Source organism: Passer domesticus, chromosome 25, assembly GCF_036417665.1.
Source record: "Passer domesticus isolate bPasDom1 chromosome 25, bPasDom1.hap1, whole genome shotgun sequence".
Lineage (NCBI taxonomy): Eukaryota > Metazoa > Chordata > Aves > Passeriformes > Passeridae > Passer > Passer domesticus.
In genome coordinates this window covers 1,848,083-1,875,012 of record NC_087498.1, presented here as the reverse complement: position 1 = coordinate 1,875,012, position 26,930 = coordinate 1,848,083, and the positions used below count along the sequence as shown (strand labels likewise).

At 54.5% G+C, this 26,930-nt stretch overlaps 1 protein-coding gene across 4 annotated transcripts; it reads right to left on the bottom strand.

Annotated features, from left to right (window-relative positions):
- AHCYL1 (adenosylhomocysteinase like 1) lies at positions 1-26,291 on the bottom strand. 4 transcript variants are annotated; one of them, XM_064398834.1, is made up of 17 exons: positions 26,053-26,267; positions 11,034-11,145; positions 10,538-10,681; positions 9,716-9,816; positions 8,691-8,793; positions 7,776-7,870; positions 6,919-7,025; positions 6,722-6,838; positions 6,515-6,578; positions 4,582-4,670; positions 4,092-4,162; positions 3,409-3,503; positions 3,168-3,266; positions 2,577-2,645; positions 1,445-1,523; positions 967-1,087; positions 1-477 (listed from the first exon to the last, which is right to left on the bottom strand). In XM_064398834.1, the coding sequence occupies exons 1-17, from the start codon at positions 26,155-26,157 to the stop codon at positions 471-473; spliced, it is 1,578 nt and encodes a 525-aa protein (XP_064254904.1). In that variant the 5' UTR covers positions 26,158-26,267; the 3' UTR covers positions 1-470. The 4 variants fall into 4 exon arrangements, with proteins under 4 accessions (XP_064254904.1, XP_064254906.1, XP_064254907.1 ...); XM_064398836.1 differs by lacking the exon at positions 26,053-26,267 and adding an exon at positions 22,744-22,861; XM_064398837.1 differs by lacking the exon at positions 26,053-26,267 and adding an exon at positions 13,918-14,030.
- Positions 26,292-26,930: the final 639 nt, after the last annotated feature.

Here is a 26,930-nt window from a genome sequence, read left to right as displayed (position 1 = left end):
CTCTTTAAGGCAATTTAGAAGTTGCAGATAATCCACACAAAGAAATAGAAGATAAGGTAGAAGAGCATCTCCGGATCCACAGGGAGCCCGGCTGAGACCGACGTGGGCTGGAAAGGTGGGAAAAAATACAAAATAAAAGCCAAAAGAAACCATTGCTGCAGGAATGAAGTGCCCTTGGCCCAGCAGGAAAAGGAAAGCCCCTCCTGGAGCCAGGGCTGGGAATCAGCAGCTTCAGCCACATGAAAGCAAGAAGCAAATCCCAGGTTGTCTGGCAAGGTCAGACAGGGATGCGATCATGGAAAAGGGGGAGAAAAGAAAACCTGACCTTAAAATCACAGATAAAATGTAAAAACAGGTTCAGGTAGTGGTGAAAAAAAAAAAAAAAAGGTAAACCAAAATAAAAATTATTTCAAAAAATAATCTCTCAAATGTTGCCTTGTGTGGTCTGGTCCTTCATGGAAATGGTCCCGTCAGTATCTAGGAGAGAAGGAAGGGACAGTGAGGGACATGGGAGGTGCTGCTGTGCCAGGGCAAGGGGATCCCCCAGGCACGGGATTCCAGAATGATTTGGGCTGGCTGGGACTTAAAAGCTCATCTCATTCCACGGGCAGGGACACCTTCCACTGTCCCAGGCTGCTCCCAGCCCTGTCCAGCCTGGCCTTGGGCACTTCCAGGGATCCAGGGGCAGCCACAGCTGCTCTGGGCACCCTGTGCCAGGGCCTGCCCACCCTCACAGGGAACAATCCCTTCCCAATACCCCACCCAACCCTGCCCTCTTCAGGCACTGGAAGGGACTGTAAGCTCTCTTGGGAGCCTTCCAGCTGTCCCAGAGGGGCTCAAAGCATTCCATGGCCTCCTCTGGACACGCTCCAGCAGCTCCAATCCTTCTGCTGTTGGAGACCCCGGAGCTGGAGGCAGAACTCCAAACCAACGGGGAGCTGGGAGCTCCTGCCCTGCAGCTCTCACCTGTAGTAGTTGGGTTTGAAAGGCCCGTTTTTGTTGAGTCCCAGGTACTTGGCCTGATCGTCCGTCAGCTCCGTCAGGTGGGCGTCAAAGGATGGCAGGTGCAAACTGGCCACATACTCATCTGGGAATGGGAACAGGAACCTCAGGGGCTCCACTCCCACCACAACATGGGCAGCACCCCGCATTCACCATCACCCAAAGCAGGGCTGAGCCCAAGCCTGGGCTGGATGTGCCCCTAAGGGCACAAGGAGGGCATGGAAAATCCCAGAGAAGGGAGGCTGCAGGATGTGGGATCCTCCCACGCTGCACAACACTAACAAAGATAAAGCAAATAACCCCCAGGGATTTTAAGGTCACTCCCTCTGGTGGCTTCCCTGAGCTCGCTGTCCCTCTGGAAGTGTTTCCCAGCCCAGGTTTGAGCTCCTCTGACCCTGCTGGCACATGGATTTCCCCGGGAAAAGCCAGCTCCTTCACTCACCCATCTTCTTTGGCAGCAGGTAAACGTCCTGCTTGTACCGGCCCTCGGGAGCGTTGTAGAGCTCAATCAGAGCCAGAGCCTGTGGAGAGCACAGGGATAAGCTGGGAACAGTCAGGAACAGCCACCAGCTTGGGGAGCACAAAGCTCACAAACACAGAGAAGGATCTGGGAGCTTGAGGGGCAGGGCAACCATTTCTAACACGCCTCGAGGGAAAGGCTCCCACCCAGGTACATCCCAGTCTGGGTCTCCACAATCCCCTGGAGGGATCAGAGAGCAGGGAGGAGATGCCACCAGCCTGTTTGCAGCATCTGGGCTCAACACCCCAGGGAAAAAGATGAGGATGGTTTAGGGTTAGCAGCTCTTCTCTAAAACCAGCCAGCTGCTGTGGCACATGGAAAAAGAGGGGCTGATCCTCAGAAACTGGCAAAAAACAGGTTCATTCCTTCAGAACAGATGAAACTGCAACACCACAGTATTGGCTTCCACTGCTGGAAACCAAGCCTAAAACACAGGCCTGTTCCCTCTCCCTTTGGGCTGACAGGAGTGGGGAGAAGGAAATTCCCCACTGTCAGCCTGGCTGTTCTTCCCCACGAGCACCTCTGCCACCAGACCCTCCATGCTCCCAGTCCCATCAATCCCCTCAGTGTTGCCAGTCCCATCATTCCCAGTCCCATCAGTCCCCTCAGTATTCCCAGTGCCACCAGCCCCCTCCATGTTCCCAGCCCAAACAAAACCTTGCTTTGAGGTAAGCTCAAACCTGTGCTAGGTGGGCTTAAACACATGCTGGAGGAGCTTAAATCAGTGTTAGAGGGGCTTAGACCTGTTCTGGGGAAGGTTAAACCCATGCTAGGGGGTCTCAAACCCATCCTAGGAGGGCTCAAACCTGTCTGGGGGAAGCTTAAACCTGTATTCCAGCCCAGCAGGATCTGTGCCATGAAACCACTCATTTAAAAGCTCTCCCAAAACTTGCTGTACCCAAAACACTGGGTTCATGCCAGCAATAACTCCAGCCCAGAAAAAATGGTATTTCTGGCAGTGGTGCCATCTCAAGGACCAATCCCAGCATGTTCTCAGCTCCTTCCAAACCATCCCCACCCCTAGGCTTGTGCAGAGCCCCACCCATGTACGGACCTGTGTGGTGGCTGTGATGGAGAGAACGAAGGTGGGAACTGTGGAGCAGCTGAGGTTGAGCAGACGGCCCTGGGAGAAAGCAGGAGTCAGCACAGAGCTGGACATGCTCCCAAATCCAAACCAAACCAAGCTCCCACATGGGATTCACCTCCATGCCCTCCCTGCACAGGGGACCAGGGGCACAGAGAACCAGAGCACGGTGACCAGAGCATTTCAAGTCTGCTCCAGTTGCCACCTTAACTCTTCATTTCAAGGCAGGGGAATGCTGTGGGCCCTAGAAAAGCCAGTCCCTCCTCCTGCCAGAACAGCTCCTGTGGGAAGAGGAGCCACCCAGCACCTGGGAAACCCTGCACAGATGGGGTTTGCCTGAGCGGGATGAATCCCAGCTCGGAAGAACGGAGTCACGTGGCACCTCTGTGGCTGCATGTGGGGTATGACACACCCACCCCCAAGAAAGAAAACAAAAAATGAATAAAATAAATTAAAAAAAACTTTTGTTGAGCCCTGAAGCTTCTCTCAGCACTTTTCCACCTGGCTAAATCTGGGATTTCCTGACAGGCCCAAGGCACCATGGCCCAGCTCTCACCGCACCTCGGCCAGCAGCACCACGCGCTTCCCGTCGGGCCAGATGACGTGATCCACCTGGGAGCGCACGCGCTCCCACGTCAGCTCCGGCATGCGCAGGCTGGTCTGCAAGAGGAGGAGGCACGGGCTGGGTCACGGCACCGGGCACTGCCAGGGGTGCCGGCAGGCGGGCACTGCCAGGGGTGCCAGCAGGCAGGCACTGCCGAGGAGCCGGCAGGCGGGCACTGCCAGGGGTGCCGGCACTCACCACGTCAATCTCGGTGTTGGAGTGGCCCATGTTGCACACGATGCAGCTGTTCTTCATCCGGTCCAGGTGCTCCCTGGTCACCACGTTCTTGTTCCCTGCAGGCACAGAGGGCACAGCTCATCCCACAGCAGTGGGAACACAAACCCTCTGGTTTCTCCTTCCCTGAACTCGAGTCAGAGAAGCTCAGCTTGGGGCAACATCAGAGGAGCTTCCCTGAGACACGAGCCCTTGTGGCTGTGACAGCAGAGAACACGTGGGACAAGTGCTGTCATGGAATATCCTGAGCTGGAAGGGATCCACAAGAGTCATCAAGTCCAACTCCTGGACCCTGCATAGGGTCCCAACAATCCCACCCTGTGCCTGAGAGCATTGTCCAAACACCCCTAAAGCTCTGGCAGGACTGGGACTGTGACCATTCCCTGGGGAGCCTGGGCAGTGCCCAAATCTTTGATCTTTGCTCCATGAATTAACCAGGCTCTAGCAGATCCCAAAATACCCCGAGAACACGTGTCCAAGACGTCCCTCTGCTCTGGGGCAGGACTGTGGTCATACAGCAAATCAGAGCCCAGCTGTTGTGGAAAATTAGGAGCACAGAGCAGTGAAATGTCCTCCATTCCCAGCCCCCTTGAGACCCCCCTTGGGAAGGATGCTCCTCAGCCTGCTCCAGCCTCGTCTGTCCCTACCTGTGCAGGTGATGACAACATCCACCTGACGGATTACTTCGCTCAGCTTCACCACCCGAAATCCATCCATGCTGGCAAAAAAAAAGGGAATAGGGACTATCATGAGGAGGAGAAGCTTGTTTCTTCTCTGCCCCAGGCCATGCGGGAACTCAGCAGCTCCAAACTGCTCTGGCTGCAGCCCGGACTCTCCTGTACCCCTCCAGGGACACCAGTGCCACAAGGGAGAGCTGTGCAACACTTGGCATGTCCAACCCACTCTTGGAAATGTTGGATGAGCCAGGAATGTGTGGCATAGAGGTCTGAGCAGCCTCCCCAAAGCAGCCAGTGAGCACCTTCTGCCCAGTACCCCATCCCTGAAAGCTGCCCAAGCCCTTCCCCATCACACCCCCATAAGGTGCATGTTCTCCAAAATGCACCACAGATCCCCCTGGCTTCACTCCATCTCTGGCAGGCTTTGGAAGAGCAGAGAGAGCAGATGGGAGCACCTTACCAGGCCTGGAGAGCGCAGATGGGGTCGATCTCGGTGACGTACACGATGGCTCCCAGGGCTTTCAGGGCAGCACAGCATCCCTTCCCAACCTGCCGAGGCAGAGGATCAGTGAGGCAGGACACACACCCACCAGTGCCACAGTCCCTGCCCCAAACAGCCCAGGCCCATCCCACGCTGGAAGATCCTCATCCCAGCCACTTGCCCAATGCCAGGGACAGCTCAGGATGTGCCTGGTGAATGGCACAACTGCCACAAGCCCAGCTCCCCCACAAGGCCACCAGCCTCCCACTGCCAGAGGGCAGGATTAGACAGGATACTGGGAAGGAATTCTCCCCAGTGGTGACAGCCAGTGCTGTGGCTGCCCCAGCTGGAAATACCCATGACAGGAGTTTTCCCAACACAACGCTCTCACAGCTTGTGCAGCCCCAGCATTGCAGGAGCCTTTCTCCAAGCAGGAATTAAATTCCTCTAGGAATTAGCTTAGAGGAGCACACACTGCCCCCTTGCCTTTAAGCTACAGGATTTCAGAGCTATCCTGCACTCCTCAGGGGACAGATCCTCCATCCCATGCTGCCACATCAGCATAGGGAGCACAGGGCTCCAGCAACAGCATCTCAGACTTGCTCCCTCCCCTCAGTGGAAAATTAAAACTAAGTCCAACTCTCCACATCACCAACCCACACCAATACTTGGCTCTGCTGCACAGACTCTACTCAGACTTGTTTTGTGACCAGCAAGGTGCTGGACCAAAAACATTTCCAGAGTGACCCTCACTTATCACCCAACTCCAGCCTTGGGTCTACTGAACACACCCAGGCTGGGACTCAACTCACGTCCAAAGGGGAAACCAGTCAGGGTGAACAGGCTGGGAGAGCTAAGGGTGCTCAGCCTGGAGGAGAGCAGGCTACAGCAAAACTTTAGAGTCTCTTCCAGTGCCTGAAGGGGTTTCTGGAGAGCTGAAGAGGGACTTTGGACAAGGGACAGTGACAGGAAAAGGAGTAATGGCTTCCCACTGCCAGAGGGCAGGGTTAGATGGGACAGTGGGAAGGAATTCTTCCCTGTGAGGGTGGTGAGGCACTGGAATGGACTTCTCAGAAAAGCTGTGGCTCCCCATCCCTGGAAGTGTTCAAGGTTGGGTGGGGCTTGGAGCACCCTGGTCTAGCAGAAGGTGTCCCTTTCCATGGCACAGAGTGGAACTGGATGAGTTTGAAGTTCCCTTCCACCACAAATATGGGTTGGAAGTCTGGGATTCTCTGACTTCCCTGTTGTGAAGAACTCTAGCAAAGGTTAGGACAGACTCTGGAGACAACAATGCCCAGCACATCTCCTGCCTGGACAATCAGGCACCAGCCCAGAGCACTCGGTGAGAGCCAGCACAGTCTCTTGGTCAAGCAAAGCTGGGCTCCACTGGTGCCTAAATAAATTAGGGAGCAAATTCCGGCTGGGAAGAGCCTTTGCAGCTCCTGCCAGTCCCTGCAGAGTGCTGGAAGATAAACACCCACACGGACGTGCACAGATGGAGGGAAGGTGGCAGCTCCCAGCTCCAGCCCTTCCAGGGTAGAATCAGTTACAAGCTCATTATACAATTTCCCTCTGCCAGAGTATTATTCCCAGGGAGAAGCTGCCTGCCCTGCTCAGTGACAGCCAGGCTGGATGCTGAACCTGGGCCAGGGACAGCAGATGGGCGTACCCGTGGATAGTTGTAATTCAGGCCAGTGTTCCCAGCAACTGTCAGCTGTGCAGCCCAGTTCATCTGCAGCAAACTGGGAAACCTGACCCCTGATCTCCATCCTCCCAGCAGATTCCAGCAAGATTTCCCTGGTTATCGCTCACCAGGTTGGATCTATTCCTTATAGCAAGGGCAAGTGGCCTCTGCACAGGGAATTGCAGGATGCTGAGCTTGGGGGAGGCCAGCACAGCTCACAGAACTCACCTCCCCATAACCACAAACCACCACTTGCTTCCCTCCAAACATCACATCCGTGGTCCTCTTCAGGCTGGGGGACAGAGAGAGACCTGTGTTGGGATCAGTCAAGCCCAAAACCAGGTCAAAGCAGCAGAGCCTGATCTCTGCTTAAGAAGCAGCTGCAGCCAAACCCACCCGTGTGGAAGTGCCAGTGGGGAAAAGAGCTGGACTCACCCATCCAGGATGGATTCCCGGCAGCAATACAGGTTGTCAAACTTCTGCTTGGTGACAGAGTCATTCACATTCATGGCTGGGACACAGAGCTTCCCAGCCTTGGAGAGCTGGTACAGCCTGGGAGAGGGCAGAGGCAGGTCAGAGCAGACAGCAGCAACTCCCTGAGATCTCTGGATCTGCCTTCCCAAAGCTCCCACCTGTGCACGCCTGTCACGCTCTCCTCCACAATCCCTCGGATCTTCTTGAACACGCTGGGGTATTTCTTATAAACCCAATGGGTCAGGTCCCCACCATCATCCAGGATCTAGAACAGGCAAGGAAGAACAGGGAGTGGTCAGGCCTCCTACTGGGAAATGCACTGGCTGAGGATAGGATGGGGAAATGATTTGGAGAAGCATCTTCAGGCACTGCTGGAGGGGCTGTCTGGGCAGAGGCTGGGGGCCAGGACTCCTGGGTTCCCCTAGGTGCCTGCAACTTGGGGTCGCCTCTAAAACCCTGAGCTTCCTTACCCCTGTGTGGAGCTGCTGGAGCCTAACAGAATTTCCTGCCTCTGCTATTGCTCTGCAGCCTGCAAAGGTGACCACAGGCAGATCTAACTAACTAGGCTGAGCCCAGGACACCACCACATTGCTGCTCTGAAAGCAAACGGGAGAGGACAGGCTGTGGGAGGTGTCCTGGCCCACGGACACATCCCTGGTGACCACAGACCATTCACCAAGGGGGACATCGGCTTTGCCAAGGGAAAGGAGAGCCCAGCTTTGGGAGGCAGAGGGCAGAAGGCTCCTGTGCTGAGAGAGGAGTGGCTGGGGCAGCTCCTGCAGGGGGAACAGGTTCCATTCCTTGGCTCATGGGAGCTCCACCAGGAGCTGCCCCCTTGCCATTGGCATGTGCCCACTCAGGACATTCCCATGGCTGTTCCCAGCTCATCTCCAGCTGCTGCTCTCCAAGAGCCCCCCTTTGCTGGGGGTCAAAGGCCCTTTCAAGGTCAGCAGGCTCCCAGGAACAGCCCCAGGGTGGAAGGGAGGAAGAGGAAGGGCTGGAGAAGACTCCTTACCATGTTGGCCTGCCAGCCATCTACGTTAACACAGCGGTCAATGCACCACCAGAAATCATCCTCTGACTCCCCTTTCCAGGCAAACACAGCCACACCTGCAGGAACAGGAGCACCCCTGGAGCTGGCTGGGTGTGGCAGAGCTCTCTGCTGCTTGGCCAGCTCCAGGAACACACGGACACGAGAGCCAGGGGCCATGCAGAGAGCACATCACTGCCCACAGCAGGATCAGACCTGCCCATCCCTCCCTAGAAGATATTCCCCAAAATATTAATTCCCTAAAACAGAAATACAACATTTAAAAAAATTAAAATAAATAATGAAACACAAAGATATAATAATAAATAAATAGTAAGGAAACAATACTACTAACAATAACTTATAGTAGTTATTGTTGTAGTAATACTATTAGTACTAATTAATGTAGCAATACTACTATTAACTGTTTAATTTTAAACAGCATAAAAATAAATAAAATAGAATTAAAATATGGTTAAATATAAAATTAAAATATATTTTATGTTTTCATAATTGTATATTTGTTTTTATTTTTTATTCTTTTATATCTTATACCTATTTTATTTATATTTTATACAAAATGTATCTATAAGCATTATCTATACATGTATTCATATTGCATATTTTATGCCAATGTATAAATATTTATTATATATTATTTAAATATTTATTTATATTTTTATATACGTAGTATAAAATATTTCTAAATATAAATTATAATTTTATAATTTTAATACAAATTTTTATATTGTTGTATATTATAGTAAATATAAATTTTCCATAAATATAGAATAGAACTATATAAATACCAAACAGAATATACACAAACGAAATACGAAGTTCCCTGGAAGATTCCCCTGGGCGAGGCCAGGGAGGCAGGAGGGGCCCTGCTGCACTCACCAGCCTCTGCCAAGGCCGCGGCCACCTCGTTCTGGGTGGAGTAGATGTTGCAGGCAGACCAGCGGCACTGCGCCCCCAGGGCACACAGCGTCTCGATCAGCACCTGCGGGACAGCGGGGCCGGCTCAGGGGGGCCCGGGACTGGGGTGTCCTGGGGGTCAGGGGTGTCCCGGGGGTCAGGGATAACCCAGGGGACTGGGGTGTCCTGGGGGTCAGGGGTAACCCAGGGGACAGGGGTGTCCTGGGGGTCAGGGGTGTCCTGGGGGTCAGGGATAACCCAGGGACAGGGGTGTCCCGGGGGTCAGGGGTAACCCAGGGGACAGGGGTGTCCCGGGGGTCAGGGATGCCCTGAGGGTCAGGAATAATCCAGGGGACAGGGGTGGCCTGGGGGACAGGGACAACTCAGGGGACAGGGATGTCCCGGGGGAACGGAGTGTTCCAGGGATCATGGGAGCCCCACAGGACAGGGGTGTCCTGGGGGTCAGGGACAACCCGGGGGACAGGGATGTCCCAGTGGATAGGGGCGTTCCAGGGATCATGGGAGCCCTACAGGACAGGGGTGTCCTCGGGGTCAGGGGTGCCCCAGAGGGGCAGGGTTGTCCTGAGGGCCAGAGGTGCCCCAGGGGACAGGGATAAGCCAGGGATCAGGGATGTCCCCGGGGTCAGGAGTGCCCCAGAGGTCAGGGGTGCCCTGGGGGTCAGGGGAGCCCCAGGTGCCAGCAGTGTCCTGGAGGGGTCAGGATTGCCCCAGAGGTGAGGGGTGCCCCCAGGGGCAGGGCCGTCCCAGGGGTCAGGGGCACCTGCAGTGCCCTGGGGCCAGGGGTGCCCTGGGGATCAGGGATGCCCCTGGCATGAGGGCAGGCTGCAGTGATGGGCAGAAGAACGAAACGCCACCAGCACAACGTTCCCAAAACGCACCCAGACTCAACTGAACGTGCCTTCCCCCATTCCAGGAGATAAAGAACTTTCTTCCCCATGGAAAAGCTGATGTCCCAGCCCAGGCCCCCCAGATAAGCAGCCACTCACTGCAGTCTGTGCTGTGATGTGGGTACAGCCCACAATTTTAGCTCCAGCCAAAGGCTTCTCCCCCTGGGCTCGTTTCCTGAGCGAAATCAGAGCAGACATGTCTGCAAAAGGAAGAGAGGTTTTAATGCTGGTTCAGCCTGCAGGGTCCCCTCTCTGACACAGCTCCCCTCCTTTCAGGGCCTCCCAGGATACCTCCAGCCCCAAAATTTCTGCTGAAGCTGTTACACAGGCAGGGAGAAAACTCCTCATCCCTGGCCTGGCAGGTCTGTGCAAAACAGGACCAAAACACCAGTGTCATTTGTCACTTGACCAAGGGACAAGGAGAGAGGCAAGGAGGGGTCTGGGACTGGCACTACCTGGGGAATGCCCCTAAGGACAGTCACCAGCCCTTTGGCAGCAGGTGAAGCACCTGAACTTGAAAACAGAGCTGCCACATCTCAGAAGAGCTTCTCTAGATGTGTCTGGATTATCTTCCCCTTCTAAAAGGAGAGTTATCCAATCACCCCACTGGAAATGGTAATTCAGCTTCCTACCACCCCCACAGGAAGGGGTGGAATTTTCAGCTTTCATATCTCTGAAAGTGTTACAAAATCCTTGTCCATCCATAGCCAACAAAACATTAAACCCAGCAAGAGCTCTGCTCCTGTGAGAAAAGGGATGGGACACAGCATCAACATATGCTGGCACATCTCACTGTTCCATAATGGATTTGGGGGAGGAACAGGATATCCAAGGCTGCAGCAGGAGTGGGAACTGCCACTCCTCAGCTCCTGGTCTCCAGGACTGCCCCAGGCCCCAGAAGCCCCACAATCCACTCCGTACCTTGCTCGGCGATCTCAATCTCCCGGCGCCCGAACTCTGCCTGTTTGATGTTCTTCACACAGAAATTGCTGCTGCCCTTGGAGTTGGTTTGCTGCTTCTCTCGGGGGGACACCTCATCATCAGAGCTGTCTGTGTACGAGGCAGCTAAACCACAAGAGGAATGAATGAGTGTTATGCCAGGCCTTAGGAACCCAGGAACCTCCTACCCTTCAGCTTTCTGCTCTTTTTCCCTTCCCAGCTCAAACTACCAATCCCCTAAGGAAAGCCAACACCCTGAAGGAATTTTGCACTCTTTTTCTCTAGAACAGCCCAGAGGTAACAGGATTATCAACTGGCAATCAATGCCTGAGCTTCGGGAATGCCTAGAATCATTCCCCCAGCACCCAAGTACAAACAGCAGCACAAATCCTGCCACAGGGTGTGAGCAGCACATTCAGTGCAGCACCCACACTGGGTTTTTGAGAGGAACACGAGAGGACAAGGACCTGGCACCTACCAGAGCTGTAGCTGTCGGTGGAAGACTGGGAGATGGAGCGGGACAGGGACCGACGGCCCGTCTTGGTCGGGAACTTGGTGAACTCCTGCATGTCATCTGCAAATTGGATTTGCTGGGAGCAAAGGAAAGAAGTGCTAAATCAGGAGGTGATCCTCAGGGCATGGCACCTCCCCAAGCTACAGGGACCCGTGGATCCCTTCAGTCCACAAAAATTAACAGCACCAAATACAAGGCTACGGATGCCAAAAATTAAATCCCTTCCTCTGCCTGAAACAGCTGCCACCAGGTTTTTGTCACCCTGCAAATCTGACACAATATGTGAAGATAAAAAGAGCACCCTGAAACATCCCCTTTAATCCCTTCCCAGCTCCCTAAGGTTCCTTCAGGAACCACATTCCTTGTACAACCCCACATCCCATGTGGAGACAGAGCCCCTGCTCCCACAGCTCCTGTCCCAACTGATCCCAGCAGATTTCTGCCCAAAAATGCAGCAGCAAGAAAGCTGGGGTGGTCCCAACAGATCCCTGGAGCTTCCAGGCTCTTCCCCAGGAGCAGAGCATCCCACAGGTTAAAAACACTGCACATCCTTCCAAAACTGACACTAAAAGCACAGGAAAAAACCTCAGCAAGAGAGAACATTTCAACAAAAAGAAGTTGACATTGCATTGGCTTTCAGCCTCCTCTGCAGGACAAGATGTTTCCATTGGAATAGAACCCCCAAAACAGCCACCTCTCTCAGCCAGAGGCAACTCAAGGCTCCAGCACCTTCCACCAGATCATCAAATTTAACTGTGCTGGGCCAAAAAGAGAGGAAAAATAACCCAAAACTGCTCAGCTGCTGCGCTCACCCCGAGTGAGCAGCCAGCAAAGGGCCTTACTGCTGCTCCTGCCAGTGAAAGGCAAGGGAGATGAAAGGGAATGAGGGAAAGCACCAGCAACCCCAGCCTGCAGCCCCCTCCCTGCTGCCATGCAGGAGACCCTGACAAAGAACCCCAGCACGGCCCCTTCACTCAGATCACGTCGCTGCAGGATTTAATTTTGCCATTTAACAGGGATGAGACGTCATGGCAGGGAGTGGGATTAACAAAGCATCCCCGAGACCCAGGAGACCTTGAGAGGAGTCCTAGAGAAATCAAGATGATGGAAAGAGACAGCCCAGAGCAGCCACAAGGAGGGGCTTTCAGTGCCACAGCCATCCCAAAAGCTCCCTGGGAGCTTTGATGCAGAAAACAGCCTTCAGAGGGGAGAAGAATGAAAGCATTTCGTTGAAATGATCCATTCCAGAAAGGAGGAATCTGCACAGGCTGGAGCTGGGGTGGCTGCAGCACCAGTACAGCTTTTTGGGCTGGAAAGCATTGCCACAATCCTACAGAATCCCACAGCAGATGGGCCAAAACCAGCATGGTATTCCACCTGGGAAGGGACAAGGGGGCATGAAACCCCTGGCTCACTCCAAGGGAGGGCAGGAGGGATGATGTGGGACTCCAGCATCCCTTCCAGGAACCGACTGGCACAGAGACATCCATCACCACACCCAGCCAAGCATCCCAGGCATTCATGTGGGTGCTGCTGCAAGGTTTCCAGGCAGCTCCTCCATCCTGGACACAGCACAGCCCAGTACCTGCTTCCCTGACTAGACTTCCCAGCAGACTGCAGCTGGATTCTGAGGCAAACTGCTTTAGTTTGTATTAGTGGAAGGAATAGGAAGGATAAATGGAGATAGGAGGTTTGGTTTTGCAATTGTTTGAGGTCATTTGGTGCAGAGGGAGGATCCAGAGGGTGCCACAACCTCCATCCCCATCAGGGAGCAGAGGGAGGTTGCAGAGGGCAGGATCCAGAGGGCATCCCAACCCTATCCCCACAGGAGAGCAGAGGATGCAGAGGAGACCACAACCCTCATCTCCAAGGGAAATCTGAGGGAGGACCTGGAGGGCATTGAAACCTCCATCCCCATGGGAGAGCAGAGGGAGGATCCAGAGTCCACCACAACCCCCACAGGGAAGTTGGCTCTGGGATAGAAGCACTTCCAGGCAGGTACCAATATTGTGCTCAGGGTGTGTGGCAGGAGCTGGCAGGATTCCCAACAAGGAATGATGTTGCTGGAATTTGTTCAAGGTCTATTCCTGGGATCAATCTTCCCCACACAGCCTGGGATAGGCTTGTGCTACTTCCATGCCAGTATATTGCTCATGGGCACTTCCAAGGAGGAAAAAACATCAGCAATTTCAGGACACAAGATTTCCATGCCTTCACATCAAGCTCTTCCTCTGACAACTCATCAAACCAGAGGGTATAAAAAAACATTCCCCATAAAACAGCTGCTGGCATTAAAACAGCTTAAAGTGTTAGCTGAGGAATTTTCTGCATCTCAGGGAAAGGTTTCCAGGGAAGAGGTGACCCAGGAGTGAAAAAACAAAGCACAGTGCTCCAGCCCAGGGTGCAGATCTCTCCTGGCCTGCAGCATCCAGGATGTGTGTGCTCTGGGACAGGGCAATTCCCTTCAGGGAATTGCTGCCTGGATGGTCTCATGGAGCAAAGCTCCTTTGGGATGCAGTGGAAAAGAGAGGATGGGATAGAGGGATGCTGCACTGCCCAGTCCCACAACATCCCACACAATCCACCTCCCCTTCAGGGCTCCAGCTGCGAGTGCTGAGCCAGCTCTGAGGCACAACCCCACCCTGCAAGAGAAACAGCAGGTTTAGAAACATGGGAACGAGGGGATTGAATCCAAGGGAAGAGAAAAAGCAAGCGCTAAACAAACCAAGTGCTGAATTACCCGCAGTAATCCCTGCCGTAGCTTTACCAGGGCTCAGCTGAACTCCCCAGCTTAGCAAAATCTGCCCTGGCTAAAATTATCATCAAACACCGGGAACAGCACCCAAACCTGAGGAACCATGGGAACATCCAAGCCCTCGGAGCCGGCAATCCCCGCTGTGTCGGCGGCAGCGCAGGGAGCTGGGGCAGGGCTCCCGAGCAGAGCGAGGTGCGTGACCAGCGCCCTCCACGTGCCCGCAGCTCGAGCTGCATTAAGGAGACAGAGAAAATCTCCTAATCCCTCTGCCTGTCATGGGAACTGGAATGAACGGCATTCCCAGCTGGGGGCTGTCCCTGGCTCAGCGGGACTGGGGCTGTGCAGCTCTCAAGAGCACGGGCATGAATCGCATCCCAAACTTCGTCCTGCTGGAAGCAGCTTTTCCAACCGGGTGGAGCACAAGGGTTTAAGAGCAAGGAAAATATTTTTTCATCCCAGAAATTCATGGTCAAGTAGGGAAAACAAGACAGCACCCATTTCCCTGCACAGGAATGAAGCCAGGGGTTTTCAGCATCGCTGCCTGGAAAAGGAGGAGAAGGGACTGGAGACCCAAGGGGCCAAATGAGCAGTTCCTCACTCAGAACAGCAGGGATTTGGGGATATGTTCTGCAGGAAAACAGCAGGATCCATGATCTCCTGCCAAGTTCTTCCAGAGGTTCACTGGGCACTGCCTGCTCCCAGTCACACCAGCCAAGCCACTGTGCCCATTTCCAGGCAGATCTGACATTTCCCAACAACAGCCACTCATGTTCAGCTCAAATCCTTTCCAGGGCTGGAGCTGAGGGAGCACTGTCCACCCTATTTGGCCACACTGCCCAGAGCATCCCAAACCACCAGGAAGCTGAAGACCAGCCTGAACAAGCTTCTCTCCAGGGCATAAGGATAAATCCACTGAGAACAGTGGTGGGGCAACTCAAGTGTCCCCAGCACACACAGCCTCATTTGTTTAATTATTACGACACAGGGAGGGCAAACAGATTGCAGGTCTGGATTGGTACCACCTCACCAAACTGGCAGCTCATGACTGCAGGGTGTGCCATCCTCCATGGCTGATCCCAAGCACCTCCCCTGTGGTCAGCCAGGGGAGCAGTGTTTGGAGCTGACAGAGAAAGAAAATTCCACTCCCTAACTCCAGGAGCCCAGCACGTCCCTCTTGCACAGGACAATCCCACTTTTCATTTTAACACTACTTCCATTCCCAGAACAGATCTAGAGAGGTCGTTTAAGTTCCTTTATTGTACTACACATCCCTGACTGCATCCCATGCAGCCTTGGGGTAGAGCGGGAGCAGATTGTGGAAGGAACAGAGATTTTGGAAAGCATCCACCAACTCACAGCTGACATGGCTCATCAATGCACAGGCTCCACAGGGGAAAGGACACAGGCTGGGAAGCAGCTCCAGGCTCTATTCCTAGCACCCCCAGGTTTGCTTCAGCAATCCTTTATTATTATTTATTATTAGGGAAAACACAAGCATCGGCACAAATGCAGCCATGGGAAAAGTGTCCTCCCAGCCACTTTTGTCCTGGATAAGTGGAGTGGGGACAGCAGCAGGCTCCACACATCACCCAAAATAAGCAGGAAGCAATGAACCATCTAAAACCCTCCAGACTTCCAAGGCTGACATCGGTGGATGTGAGGACACAGCACAGTTGCCCAGGGAGGGAAAATGGGAGCAGAGCACGTTCCTACAGCCACACAGCCACCTCTAAGGCAGAAGAGACTCTGCAACTCACTTCTGTTCTCCCAGAAGAAGCCTGGAAGGATCCAGTCCTGGGACCCTTCCTTTGGCTGCAGAAAACCAGCAGCAGGGATCAGGACTATTCAATGCAGCCAGTTCCCCTTATTCTGTATGTTCTCCCAAACAAAAGCTCCCTGGCAGAGGCTGGAGGGCACTGCTGGATGACCGTGCTGCCAAGGCAGCCCTGACGTGACCTGTCTTTTAAGTTCATCATTTCTTTGTCATCCCTGGAAATTCAGCCAGACAAGGAATGTTTTACAGCTCAAACAAACATCCTCCTCCTCAGCAGCCCTGCTTCCACATGAGACAGGAGCAGCAGCTCGGAGCAGGGCTGGGTTTTGCCCACCTGGAGATGGGCACCTTCAGGTTTCAGTCTCCAAGGATTCCCTATCTGCAGAAGGACAGAGAGCTGCTGGTTCTTCCTGAGGAGGAGCTGGGTCAGGCATTTCTAAAGGACAAGTTGTTCTAATCCAATGATTTGCAGAAGCGACTCAGCGCAGCATCCAGGGAGGGCAGAGGCATCCCAAGGAATGAGGCCCTTCAGCCTCATCAGCAGAGGGGAAACAAAGTCAGATAACCAGTGTTCCCCTTCATTCCAGGTCAAAAAGAAGAGAGGAGCAGCTTTGCTTGAGCCAGCTCCTCAGAGAAAGGACGGAACTCTTACATGCTGTTTTCACAGCCACCCAGATCCTGGCGGGACGCTGAGCTTCCTGACTGGGAGAAAAGAGCTACTGCCACGTTTGCTTCCCTGAGGTCATCCCAAACCCACCAGCTGCAGGTTCCCAGCGCTCCCAGCGTGTGTCCCTGTGCTGGCCCCTGCAGCTGGCCCCATGCCCACTGTGGCCATGCCAGGGCGCTGGGTTTGTTTGGAGGACTGGGCTGCCCCGTCCTCGGGCCCCTCTGCTCTGCTACCAGGCTGGGAGAGCCAGCCCCTGTTCCCACAGGACAGAGTCTAGACATGAGGCTGGACACAGGGGACACACAGCTCCTGCTCCACAATCCAACAGGACACGGATTTTTGGGGTGGGAATCAGCAAGGCAGACAGGGATGGTTCTAGGGTTCTTTTCTTGGGAGATTTTCCAGCCTGTAGGGTATTTCTGGATCACAGCATTCCTTAAGGATGGAAGGAAAGGAAAAACAAGGTACCTGGAGAAGAGGGATGGGGCATCGGGACCAGCAAGACTCTCACCCTGACAACTCACCATCCTCACCCCCTCACTGGGGAGAGGAGGGTTTGGAGGTGAATTTGGCTCTGTGACTCAAATCATCCAATTTTCCCACCCCCAAGCTCTGGTCACACATGCCAGTGCAAACCTGGATGGCAAAGGGCTCCACAAATTCACATCAGGCTACGGCCAACCCATGGAAGAACCACCAGATTCCCAGCTCAAATCCTCCCAGCAGCAAACAAAACCCCAGCCAGAGCCCATGGTGGGGGATTTTCCCCAGCTGTGCCCACTGCTCCACCCCACCATTCCACAGGGATGCTGGAAGAGCAGGAAAGCTGCTCAGCAAGCACCTCCTGGTCCTCCACAGCCTGAGCACCAAGGGCTCTGCGAGAGCTGGAAGTGAACAACCCTCAGGAAGAAGGCCCTGCTTCTGCTCCAGGTGTGGCCTTTGCAGGAGGAGAACTTTCTGCTGGTGGCTCCCCCACCTTTTAGAAGAAACCCCAAGTGCTCCATTGAGACATCACAGCTGGAAGAGCTCCCCGAGGCTGCTGCTCTGTGCATGGAAGCACAGCTGTGTGGAATTTGGTGCTCCTGGATGTGGAGCTCCACTCCCAGAGGGCTCACAGGGCAGGCTGTTCTCCCTAGAGGCACAGACCTGCCTGGCACTGTCCCTGCCAACTCCCCGAGCAGGAATCCCAGCCAAATCTCCACCTGGAAACCTTTACACTGTTCCCAGTGAAGAAGTAAAAGGGCACTGAGGTTCTGGCAAAACAAACCAGCCAAGCCCTGATCCCAACATCCATCTTCCACTGCCAGGGAAAGGCTGGTTGGGTTAAGCACTGAGGAAAAATAAAAATAAAAAAAATTAAAAAAAAATCAAGTTTCTGTGAGTCCAAGAGGAGAATTAAGGACTTCCACAGGAATCTCAAAACTCAGCAGAGGAAAAGAAACACCAGGAAAGAAAGAGACCCATTCCAAAGGTTACTAGGTTGGAAATCACCACAAGATTTCAGTCATGATGGGAATCACTATAAATGCCAATTAAAGGAAAAATAAACAGAAGCAGGCATTCAATAAAAGAAATGTGATTTTGAGCGTTAAATAGTAACTGGGGATAAATCTGCCTCATAAACACCTGGAGGTCAAAGGTGTGCTCCAGCAGGAGCAGAGGGAAAGCTCCACACTAGCAGATAAGGAGGGATCTAGCCCTTGGACTGCAGGAATCGAGGCAAGGGCTTGGGCCTGGCTTTGATGGAGTGGGATATCTCCTGAAACACCGAGGGATATCTCCTGAAACACACAGGGATATCTCCTGAAACACACAGGGATATCTCCTGAAACAGAGAGGGATATCTCCTGAAACACACAGGGATATCTCCTGAAACACACAGGGATATCTCCTTCCCGGCAGGAACAGCACAAGTCCAATGTCTGGGATCCCTAAGGGCAGTGAACTTGGGTCATGTCTCAGGTTAACCCCATAATCCCCATGAACAGGCAAACAGCAACTGGTCTAAAGCCACCCCAGATTTCTCACCTCTGGATTCCTCCCCAGTGCCCACCCAGCCTATGGCACAGCATGGGTCTGGGCAGGAGGAAAACCTGTATTAATTGGAGTTACCACACTGGAAGAACTGCACAGGCAATACAAGGTCATGCCCTTGCAAGGACAAGGGGATGGCTTCCCACTGCCAGAGAGCAGGGATGGATGGGATACTGGGAAGGAATCTCCCCCTGTGAGGGTGGGCAGGCCCTGGCACAGGGTGCCCAGAGCAGCTGGGGCTGCCCCTGGATCCCTGGAAATGTCCAAGGCCAGGCTGGACAGGCCTTGGGAACCACAGCAGAGGGAGGAACTGAGCTTTAAGGGCCCTTCCAACCCAAACCATTCCCTATTCCATGACTGGGGGTTAAATCACTCCCAGCAGCTTATGGGGCAATGTGAGGACTGCTGGCCTCCAACAGGCTAGCTGGCAGAGCTGGAAGCCCATGGAAAAATGTGTTTGTGTGTCAGAGCTGAGAGGGAATCAGCTTTAATTAGCATCAATTTTTAAACTAATTAGAAACTGCCTCTCCAAGCACAGTTGTATGAGACCAAGGGAACACTTGGAAACACTATCAAAAAGCTCCTTCAGCAACACCTCATGGTCTGCAGGGAGGGTTCACCACAAAAAAAAACCCAAAACAACTTATTGAGAACGCCAAACTTCTGCTCCATAATCCTAAAGCAGCCTCTATGTTTTGGGGGAGGAATCACTTTCCTTGGCACTCTGGGCACCCCACCTGCCTCCCCTTCTCCCCCCAAACTGCCTTGGGGAATCTCAGCATTCCAGGACTTCTACTGCTCTTTCAAAAACCAAAACAGCAAAACCCACTCAGGAGAGGCCCCAGCTATTCTCAGGTACCCTTAGCTGATCCTCCATCCCTGTGTCACAGCTTTAAGGGAAAACACCCCTCAGGATCAGCATGGAAACAGGAGCAGCCTGCCCTGGAAAACTGGAAATCCATCCTCTCCCTGCCCTGACTCCCAAAGACCCTCACAGTGCTATTTCCACTAGAGCTGCCCATTCCTCATTTACCAATAGACTTTTTTCAGCCCTGGAAGTTACTTAGATTTTGATGCATCTGGAGAGAGGCAAAGCAGGAGAAACCTCAGGCTTCAGCAAGGGCTCCTCCCTGCTCAGGAGTCTGAGGAATCACCACCAGGATGGACAAACATCAGAGCTGTATCAGAGCAAAGCCAACCTCTTCCTGCAAACAGGGCTGATTCCATGAAGCCCATTTCTTTTAAAGGAGGCAGGAGGGATGGAAGTGATTTCTTTGTGGCCATGGCAAGCTCAGAGAATATTTGGACAAGGGGTTAGTTAATGTAGGAGACACTGTGCTGCCTGCAAGATGCTGACAGCTCCAAGGTCAACAGGGATCAGCCAGATGTTCTCGCTCCAAAACATGCCCAGGTTGGATGCAAAATTCTCCCCACAGTGCAGGAATGTGTGAGATCCAGAGCTCCCTGTTGGGAGGAGAAAGGAGCAGAGGCAGAAAACAGCAGACACAGGCTGAACCTCACCCTCATCTGGAAGGAGGACACTGAAACATGAATTTCAGGAAGGCAAAGCCCCAAGGAGCCTCCTTTTCCAGGCTGCCCACTTCTTCTCACTGAAAAAGGCCAGAAGGAGTGATCCCTTCCACCCACAGCACACAGATAAACCAGGCTCCAGCAGCTCCCACCCAGATCCTGGCTCCTGAGTGCAGGCAGCTCCTCAGGCAGGCAGGAACGGGCGCTGCCAGCCAGCTCCAGGTCTGTGGGGGCAGCCAAGGGGAAGCTGCACCCAGCTCCCAGGGCTGTGGGAGCCTCACCCGAATTACAATGCAGCCTGTTCAAGGAGCTGGAACATCATGTCCTCGGCCACCTCAGTCCTTTGGCTGTCACCAACCTGAGGTAAACAGATTCTGCAGCAGCAATAAGCTCGTTGCCAAGGCCACCGTATTGATCCCAAAGTGTAATTAAAATTCACAGTTCAAGCAGCCCAAGTCAACAGGGCAGTGAGGGCAGCTCCAAAAGGCAGGACTGGCCTCAGCTTCCGTATCCTGCTGTCTCACAGGCACAGAACCCACGGGGGGAGAGCAGCTGCCAAAAAAACAGCCCAAATTCTTCCCTGTCAGAGTGGGGAGGACCTGGCACAGGGGGCCCAGAGCAGCTGTGGCTGCCCCGTCCCTGGAAGTGTCCAAGGCCAGGCTGGACAGGGCTTGGAGCAACCTGGGACAGTGAAAGGTGTCCCTGCCATGGCAGGGGGTGGAACTGGGTGATCTTTAAGGTCCCTTCCAACCAAACCATTTCCAGACTAGCAGCTTCCTCTTTGGACCTTTGGGCCATCAATCAAGATGTCCCAGAGCACCCATTCCCAAGGGATAACCAGGCCAGGGAAGCCTGCAGGGATGATGTGGGCAGACAGGGATGTGCAGAGTGGATTCCAGCACTGCTCAGGGTGCCCAAGCCCCTGGAATTATCCAGTGCCCTGGGACGGGGCTCCACACAACCTGCTGAGGTGTCACCATGATGCTGCTCCTTGGTGGGGCTCCCTGGCTCTTCTCCCAGCCCCTTACAGATTTAACCCCTGGTTTCACCAATTTTACTCTGGGAGAACTTCTGGCACAAAATCCTTTGCACTGCAGGCCCCTGGGGCCACCAGCACGGCCCAGGACAGTCACCTGGAATGTCACCACCTGTGCTGAGTGAAGGTGAGCCAGAGGCCCCAGATAAGCAGCTCTGATCAAAGGGCTCAGCAGGAAACATAACGAGCCCTCTGCAAATGCGACTGTCACCCTCAGGAAACTCCTGTGATAAAAACACAGCCAGGCACAAGCAAATGCCTCAGGCTGAGCACTGAGGTTCCACACATTTCCTGCTCCAAAATCTAGGATGAGGCACCCACCAACTCCTCAGAGGAGCAACACAGACAGGATCCTCACTTGCAAAGGATTAACTCCAACCAAAACTTGAAAACCTGATTTCCAGAGTGAAATACCCCAGCCTCAGCACCTAGGAGGGAGCACAGGAACTCATTCCAACATTTGCACAGGCTGGAAAGCACAGAGGAAACTGTTCCCAGAGAAAGTATTGTGGTAGGCCAGTCCCCAGCAGAATATAACCTGGCATTTCATGGAAGGTCAAAAAACACTGTGCTCCTGCTCCAGCACTCTTCCCACACTCCAGACCTGGGAGCTCACGGGGGAAGGGGGCTCCCAGGATGGGTGGTCTCCACCCCCACACCATTAAAAGATGAAAAGAGATGCTTCTGGAGACTGGGAAGAATGGATATCCAACTCTTCTCCCATCTCCAAAGGACCAACATAAGAGTGGAAACCCAGCCTCCTTCAGGGATGCAGGAGGAAAAGAGGGAAGCAAAAGCCAAAGGTTCTGGCACATGATTCTGAAGATGGTTTGTACCCATCAAACCCCCAAAACCTCCTTTCTTCCCCCTCTCTGGTTCAACAATTCCATTAAGTGTCTTCTGGCCTTGCACTGGCACAAGCCTCCCCTCTGGACATCAGGGAGATCCTCCAAAACACCAAAACAATGGGAAGGTCCCAAGAGCAAATTAGAAAAAAAATTAGGATTCTATCATTTAACACAGCACCAGGAGTGACCTGGCTGCCCCAAGCCCCAGTGATTCATCTCCACTTCAAACACACTAGTGCTTTTTTTTCCCCACTTATTAGGGTTTTCTTGCAACCCAGGGAAGGCCAGCCTCATCTCATACAGGGTGATGAGCTGTTCAACTCATCCCAGCCCAGGCACCTCATTATGAGAAGGAAAAACTCAGAGCAAGGAACCAAAGAAGTGAAGATCTGGGCAAAGGAATGAGGAGAGCCAGGTGCACGGTGCCTGCAGAACAGCAGGACAGGAGGTGGTAGCCATGGCCCCAGACAGGCTCACAAAGGCACAGAGGATTTATGAGCAGCCACTCTAAGGAATTAAATTAAAGGGACAGGAAAAACGAATGGCTACAGGAGCTCTGTCAGGACAAACAAGGGCAGTCTCGTCCCTCTGACAGCCCCAACGGGAAGGTATCACCCGGGCTGGCAGAGCTGCAGGGACCTGGGGTAAGTCACGACAGAGCAAAGTGGGGCAGGAACAGGTCTTTGGGAAGGGGCTGTGCAGGGCAGGGATGCAGCTGGCTGCAGCAAGGTCAGCAGTGCGCAGGCCACTGCAGACAGCAGCAGTGGGAAGGATGCTCTGGAGAGGACAGCCAGCCCTCCCCAGGGGCCAGCAGCTCCCCACAGCGCCCCATCCCCCTCCCCAGATTTCCCTGCTCCATCTCTGCCACCCCCACAGCAGCGGCTCGCTGCCACCGCAAAGCTGCAGCGCTGTGCATTAGCATTCCCTGCCACAGGCTGCGCGGGATCCCGCCCAGCCGGCACCGCAGGGGCACAGCACCGCCCCGACCGCCCACAGCGGCTCCCTGGGCACGCAGGTGCCACCCACTCACCTCCCCAGAGCCCAACCGGAGCCTTCAGCCCATCTCAGAGCCCAGCAATGCTGCAGGAGAAAGGTCTGTCTGCAGTGTCCATCTGTCTGCCAGCAGCCAGGTGTGGAGCCCAGCAGACAGCGATGCCAGCGGGACAAGGACACAGCGGGGTGAGGTGACAGGCAGGGACAGCACGTGCCAAGCCCCCTGCCCTGCTGCAAGCACGGTGCCCCTCGCTGTGTCCTTCCCGCTCCAGGGCACCCCAGCTTGGCTCGCTGGGAGTTTAAGGCTCCCCCGCCCGGCTGACGTGGATTGGGAAAGCGACTGCTGCCAAGGGCACCTGCAGTCTCCAGGGAGGCAGGAGAGCAGATGCCCAGACGCAGCAGTGATGGCACACAGGGATCTGGAGGAGCACAACCTGCCCTTGAGTTCTGCCATCATCATCTCCACGTCCATGTTCACTAAACCTGGGTAAGCCACCAGCCTCAGCATTCCCAGTGTTCCCCAGCAACACCACAGCCGTGGCTGGAGAAGGTGCAAAATCAGCTTCGCTCACCTTTGCCTGCAAACCACTGCTGGCCAAAGAACCACCTCGTTCAGACCAAACTGGAGTCATTATGCTGACAGACAAATCACCACAAACTGCAGAGAAAAGGGAGCTCTGGCAGAGCCAGGAAAACCCAGCTCTTGGGGGAAAATGTCCCTATTCCTCCTTTCACCTCCACTGAGTCAGCTGGAGTTGATCGTATTTAATCTCTTAATCTCTTACCTCCTGCTTGTTTCACTTTTTCACTTTAAACAAGTCCCTGAGGAAACAGCAATGCCAGGGGCTGAGTCCCAGCTCCAGGGGACCCCAGCAAGGAGACACCAATTTTTCCACAGCACCCACAGGCCCAACGTGCTTCCAGTTGCACCCAAGATGCGCCTGCACATCCTGGACTCAGTGCTGTGGGCTCACACTGGCACTTTCCCCGAGCTCCAGCACAAGTTAAGGCTCCTCTGAAAAGCCATTCACAGAAAGAGATGGAGCCTGCACTGAGCTTGGCCACATTCCCACCCTCCCCATCTCCAAACACCTCATACAAACTGCATCAGCAAAGTTCAAGGGCCTGAAAACCCAGGAGGGACGTGCTTCAGCAGCACAGCACTATCTTGCCCACATCCATGCTGGTAAATCATCTCTCTCCACTATCTCCACTGGCCTCTGACCATGCCAGCAAGTCCAGGGCAGCTGGCACAAAAAACACTTTGACTTTCAGGGAATCAGAAGGGCGTTTTAATGGCTTAATTGCAATCCTGTTCTGAGGCATCAGAGCTGGGAGCACTCAACAGCTTATCTCAGGAGAGCAATTCTCCCTTCCCCGGTCTTTCATCCTTCTGCCAAGGCCTCTGCTGTTCCCCAGCACTATTTGCAGGAACTAGCCACGCAAGGAAAACAGGAGCCCGGAGCGATTTGTTCCCTGAGCTCAGCTCAGCTCGCTCCCATCTCTGATGTTATCAGCCTCAAATGTCGCGTGTCGCTCTGGGCACCTTCAATATCCTCACCCAGCCAGGAAAAGCTGCAGCAGCCACCGAGTCCAACCAAGGCTCCTCACGCTGCACAGCCAGTCTGCATCAGAAAATTCTGGGGATACAACATCTCATCCCCCTGAGAGGATGGCAAACTTGCCTCTGAGGGTGCTCAATGGATTCCCTTCTACCACAGGTATTTTGGTTCCACGGGATGCTCCAGGATTAGCAGCCTGCTGTCCCCTTGGAGCAGCTTTCTGCTGTTCGCTCTGACAGAGATGATGGTTATGAAAAGGTAAAAACAATCCCTGAGCTGGAGCTGTGCTGAGCCACTGCTGGAAGAGGCAGATCCCAGCCCCACATTCCTCTGCTGTTCCTCCAGGCCATGTCCACAGCCCAGATAAACAAGGCCTAGTCTCCAACCCCTGCTCCCCGGGAGGGAAGACACCTTAAATCCAGCTGACCTTCCCAAGGGTCAGATGCTCCCCAGTCCCAGCAGTGGCAGAGCAGGCAGGAGAGACTCCCCCAAAGAATCAGGATGTTCCCATTCTCAGGGACTGCTCCGCCTTCGCATCCACCGCTTCCAGGCGGCTGCAGCCCCCAGGGGAACACAGTGTTCAGCTGCACAAATCTGTGCAGGGCTTGGAACACGGATCTGCCTCCCTGACAGCACTGAAACTTCAGCACTGAGCCCGGAGCACGGGGCCAGATCCCCAGGTCACTGGGGTCCTGCACCCTGCTACAGTGGCAAGACCAGCGCTCGCCCACCCTCGGTGCCATCTGAGCACCCCACAGATTGTGGGAGCAGCACTGGGAGACCTCAGAGCTCCTGTGATGCCTTCAGGGATGGAGGGGTACTGAGGTGACACGGCAGCCTCCTTCTGAGCCCAAAGGTGCTCCCACCCACACCTCCAACAGAACCCCTGGCCCCAGAGAAATTCAACATTCTGAAATCTCTCGGTCACCCTTCTGAGTGACCCACAGCTGATTCCAGGGTGCTGCTCCTGGCTCTTCCCATATAACAGGTTCCCTATGCTTTGTCCCCACCACAAAGCCCTGTCACCCCACAGTCCCACACAAGGGCCCCACCCTGTCTGTCCCCTTCTCGGGGTCACCCTGTCCCCCTACAGCCCTATGCCACAGCTGAGGCCCCTGCTCTGGCCCCGGCCCCGCAGGAGCTGCCCTGCAGGTACCACTCCTCCCCTCACCCCTATGCAGGCCAGGGTTATGCCCAGTACAGACCCCTCTCTGCCCAGTACCCAAGCCCTTCCCTCCCAGCCCAAACTGGGCCAGCAGCCCCCTGGCCCAAACCTGCCACCCCCAGACCGCACCAGCCCCCTCGCCGGTACCAATGTCCCTCTCTGCCGCTGAAAGGGGACAAGCCCCGCTTCCCAGTGACCATCACCCCGGATCAGCTCCAGCTTTCCCAGCACAGCCCCCCACCCGTGGGGCTGCTCCTCTCAGAGCCGGGTCACGGTCGTGTCGCCCCCACAACCGAGGGCTTCTCCCCCCAGCCGAGGGCTGCTCCCCACCCCGAACCGGAGGCTGCATCCCCCACCCCAACCGGGGCTGGGCCCCCCGACCGGGGGCTACTGCGGCCCCCAGACCGGGGGCTCTCACCCCCAGCCGGGGCTGCTCCCCCGAACCCCGGGCTGTTCTCCCCCAGCCGGGGCTGCTCCCTGTGCCCCAGCAGAGGCTGTGCCCTGCAGGAGGCTCCTGCCGGCAACCGGGGGCTGCCTCCCCCCTCACCGCGGGTCCTCCCCCGCCACAGCCGGGGCTGCTCCCCCGGACCAGGATGTGATCCCCCGCTCCCCCCGCTACCTTCTTGGGGGCCTTGGTGACGGTGGCCATGAAGGAATATTTCTCGGCGTCCTCCTTCTCCTTGGCCTGCTTCTCCTCGCCGCCGGCGGGCTCCGGCACCGACATCCTGATGCGGCGGGGAACGCGGGGCGGGCCGCGGCCGCCGGCGGGACGAAAGGGGACACGGTCCGGCGGGGCGGACGGGGGAGCACCGCGGGCTCGGCTCGGCTCGGCTCGGCTCGGCTCGGCTCGGCTCGGCTCGGCTCAGTTCGGCCCGGCCCGGCCGGCCCCTCACGCTCGCTGCGCTGCCGCCGGCGCGGTGGCTGCGGCGGGTCTGCGGCCGCCGCGCCAGGGGCGGGGCCTCGGACGTCACTGCGCCGTGACGTCACCGCGCACCCGCCGGGCTGCTGAGGCCGCGCGGCGCCGCCGGGGTAGCGGCGAGGGGCGGGGCGCCCCCTGGCGGACAAGGAGAGGAGGGCGTTGAGGGGGCGGGAACGGGGGCGTGGCCACTGCGTGGGGGCGTGGCCAGAGCGGGGGCGTGGTCATAAAGTGGGCGTGGTCAGAGTGGGGCGTGGCCAGGAACCTCAGCGAGGGCCAAATCCCAATTAACGACAATAATTACATAACTTAAATACATTTATATATAACATTTTATATATTAATTATATTTAAATAATAATGCTAATTAAATGAATTACCTAGACTATATCAAATAATTATAAATATTAATTTTATACATTGTATAGCAACCATATAAATGAAATATTAATTATATATAAATGTGTAAAAACGTTTATTTATATTTATAAGTTCCATACTTATAAATATAAATATAAATATAAATATAAATATAAATATAAATATAAATATAAATATAAATATAAATATAAATATAAATA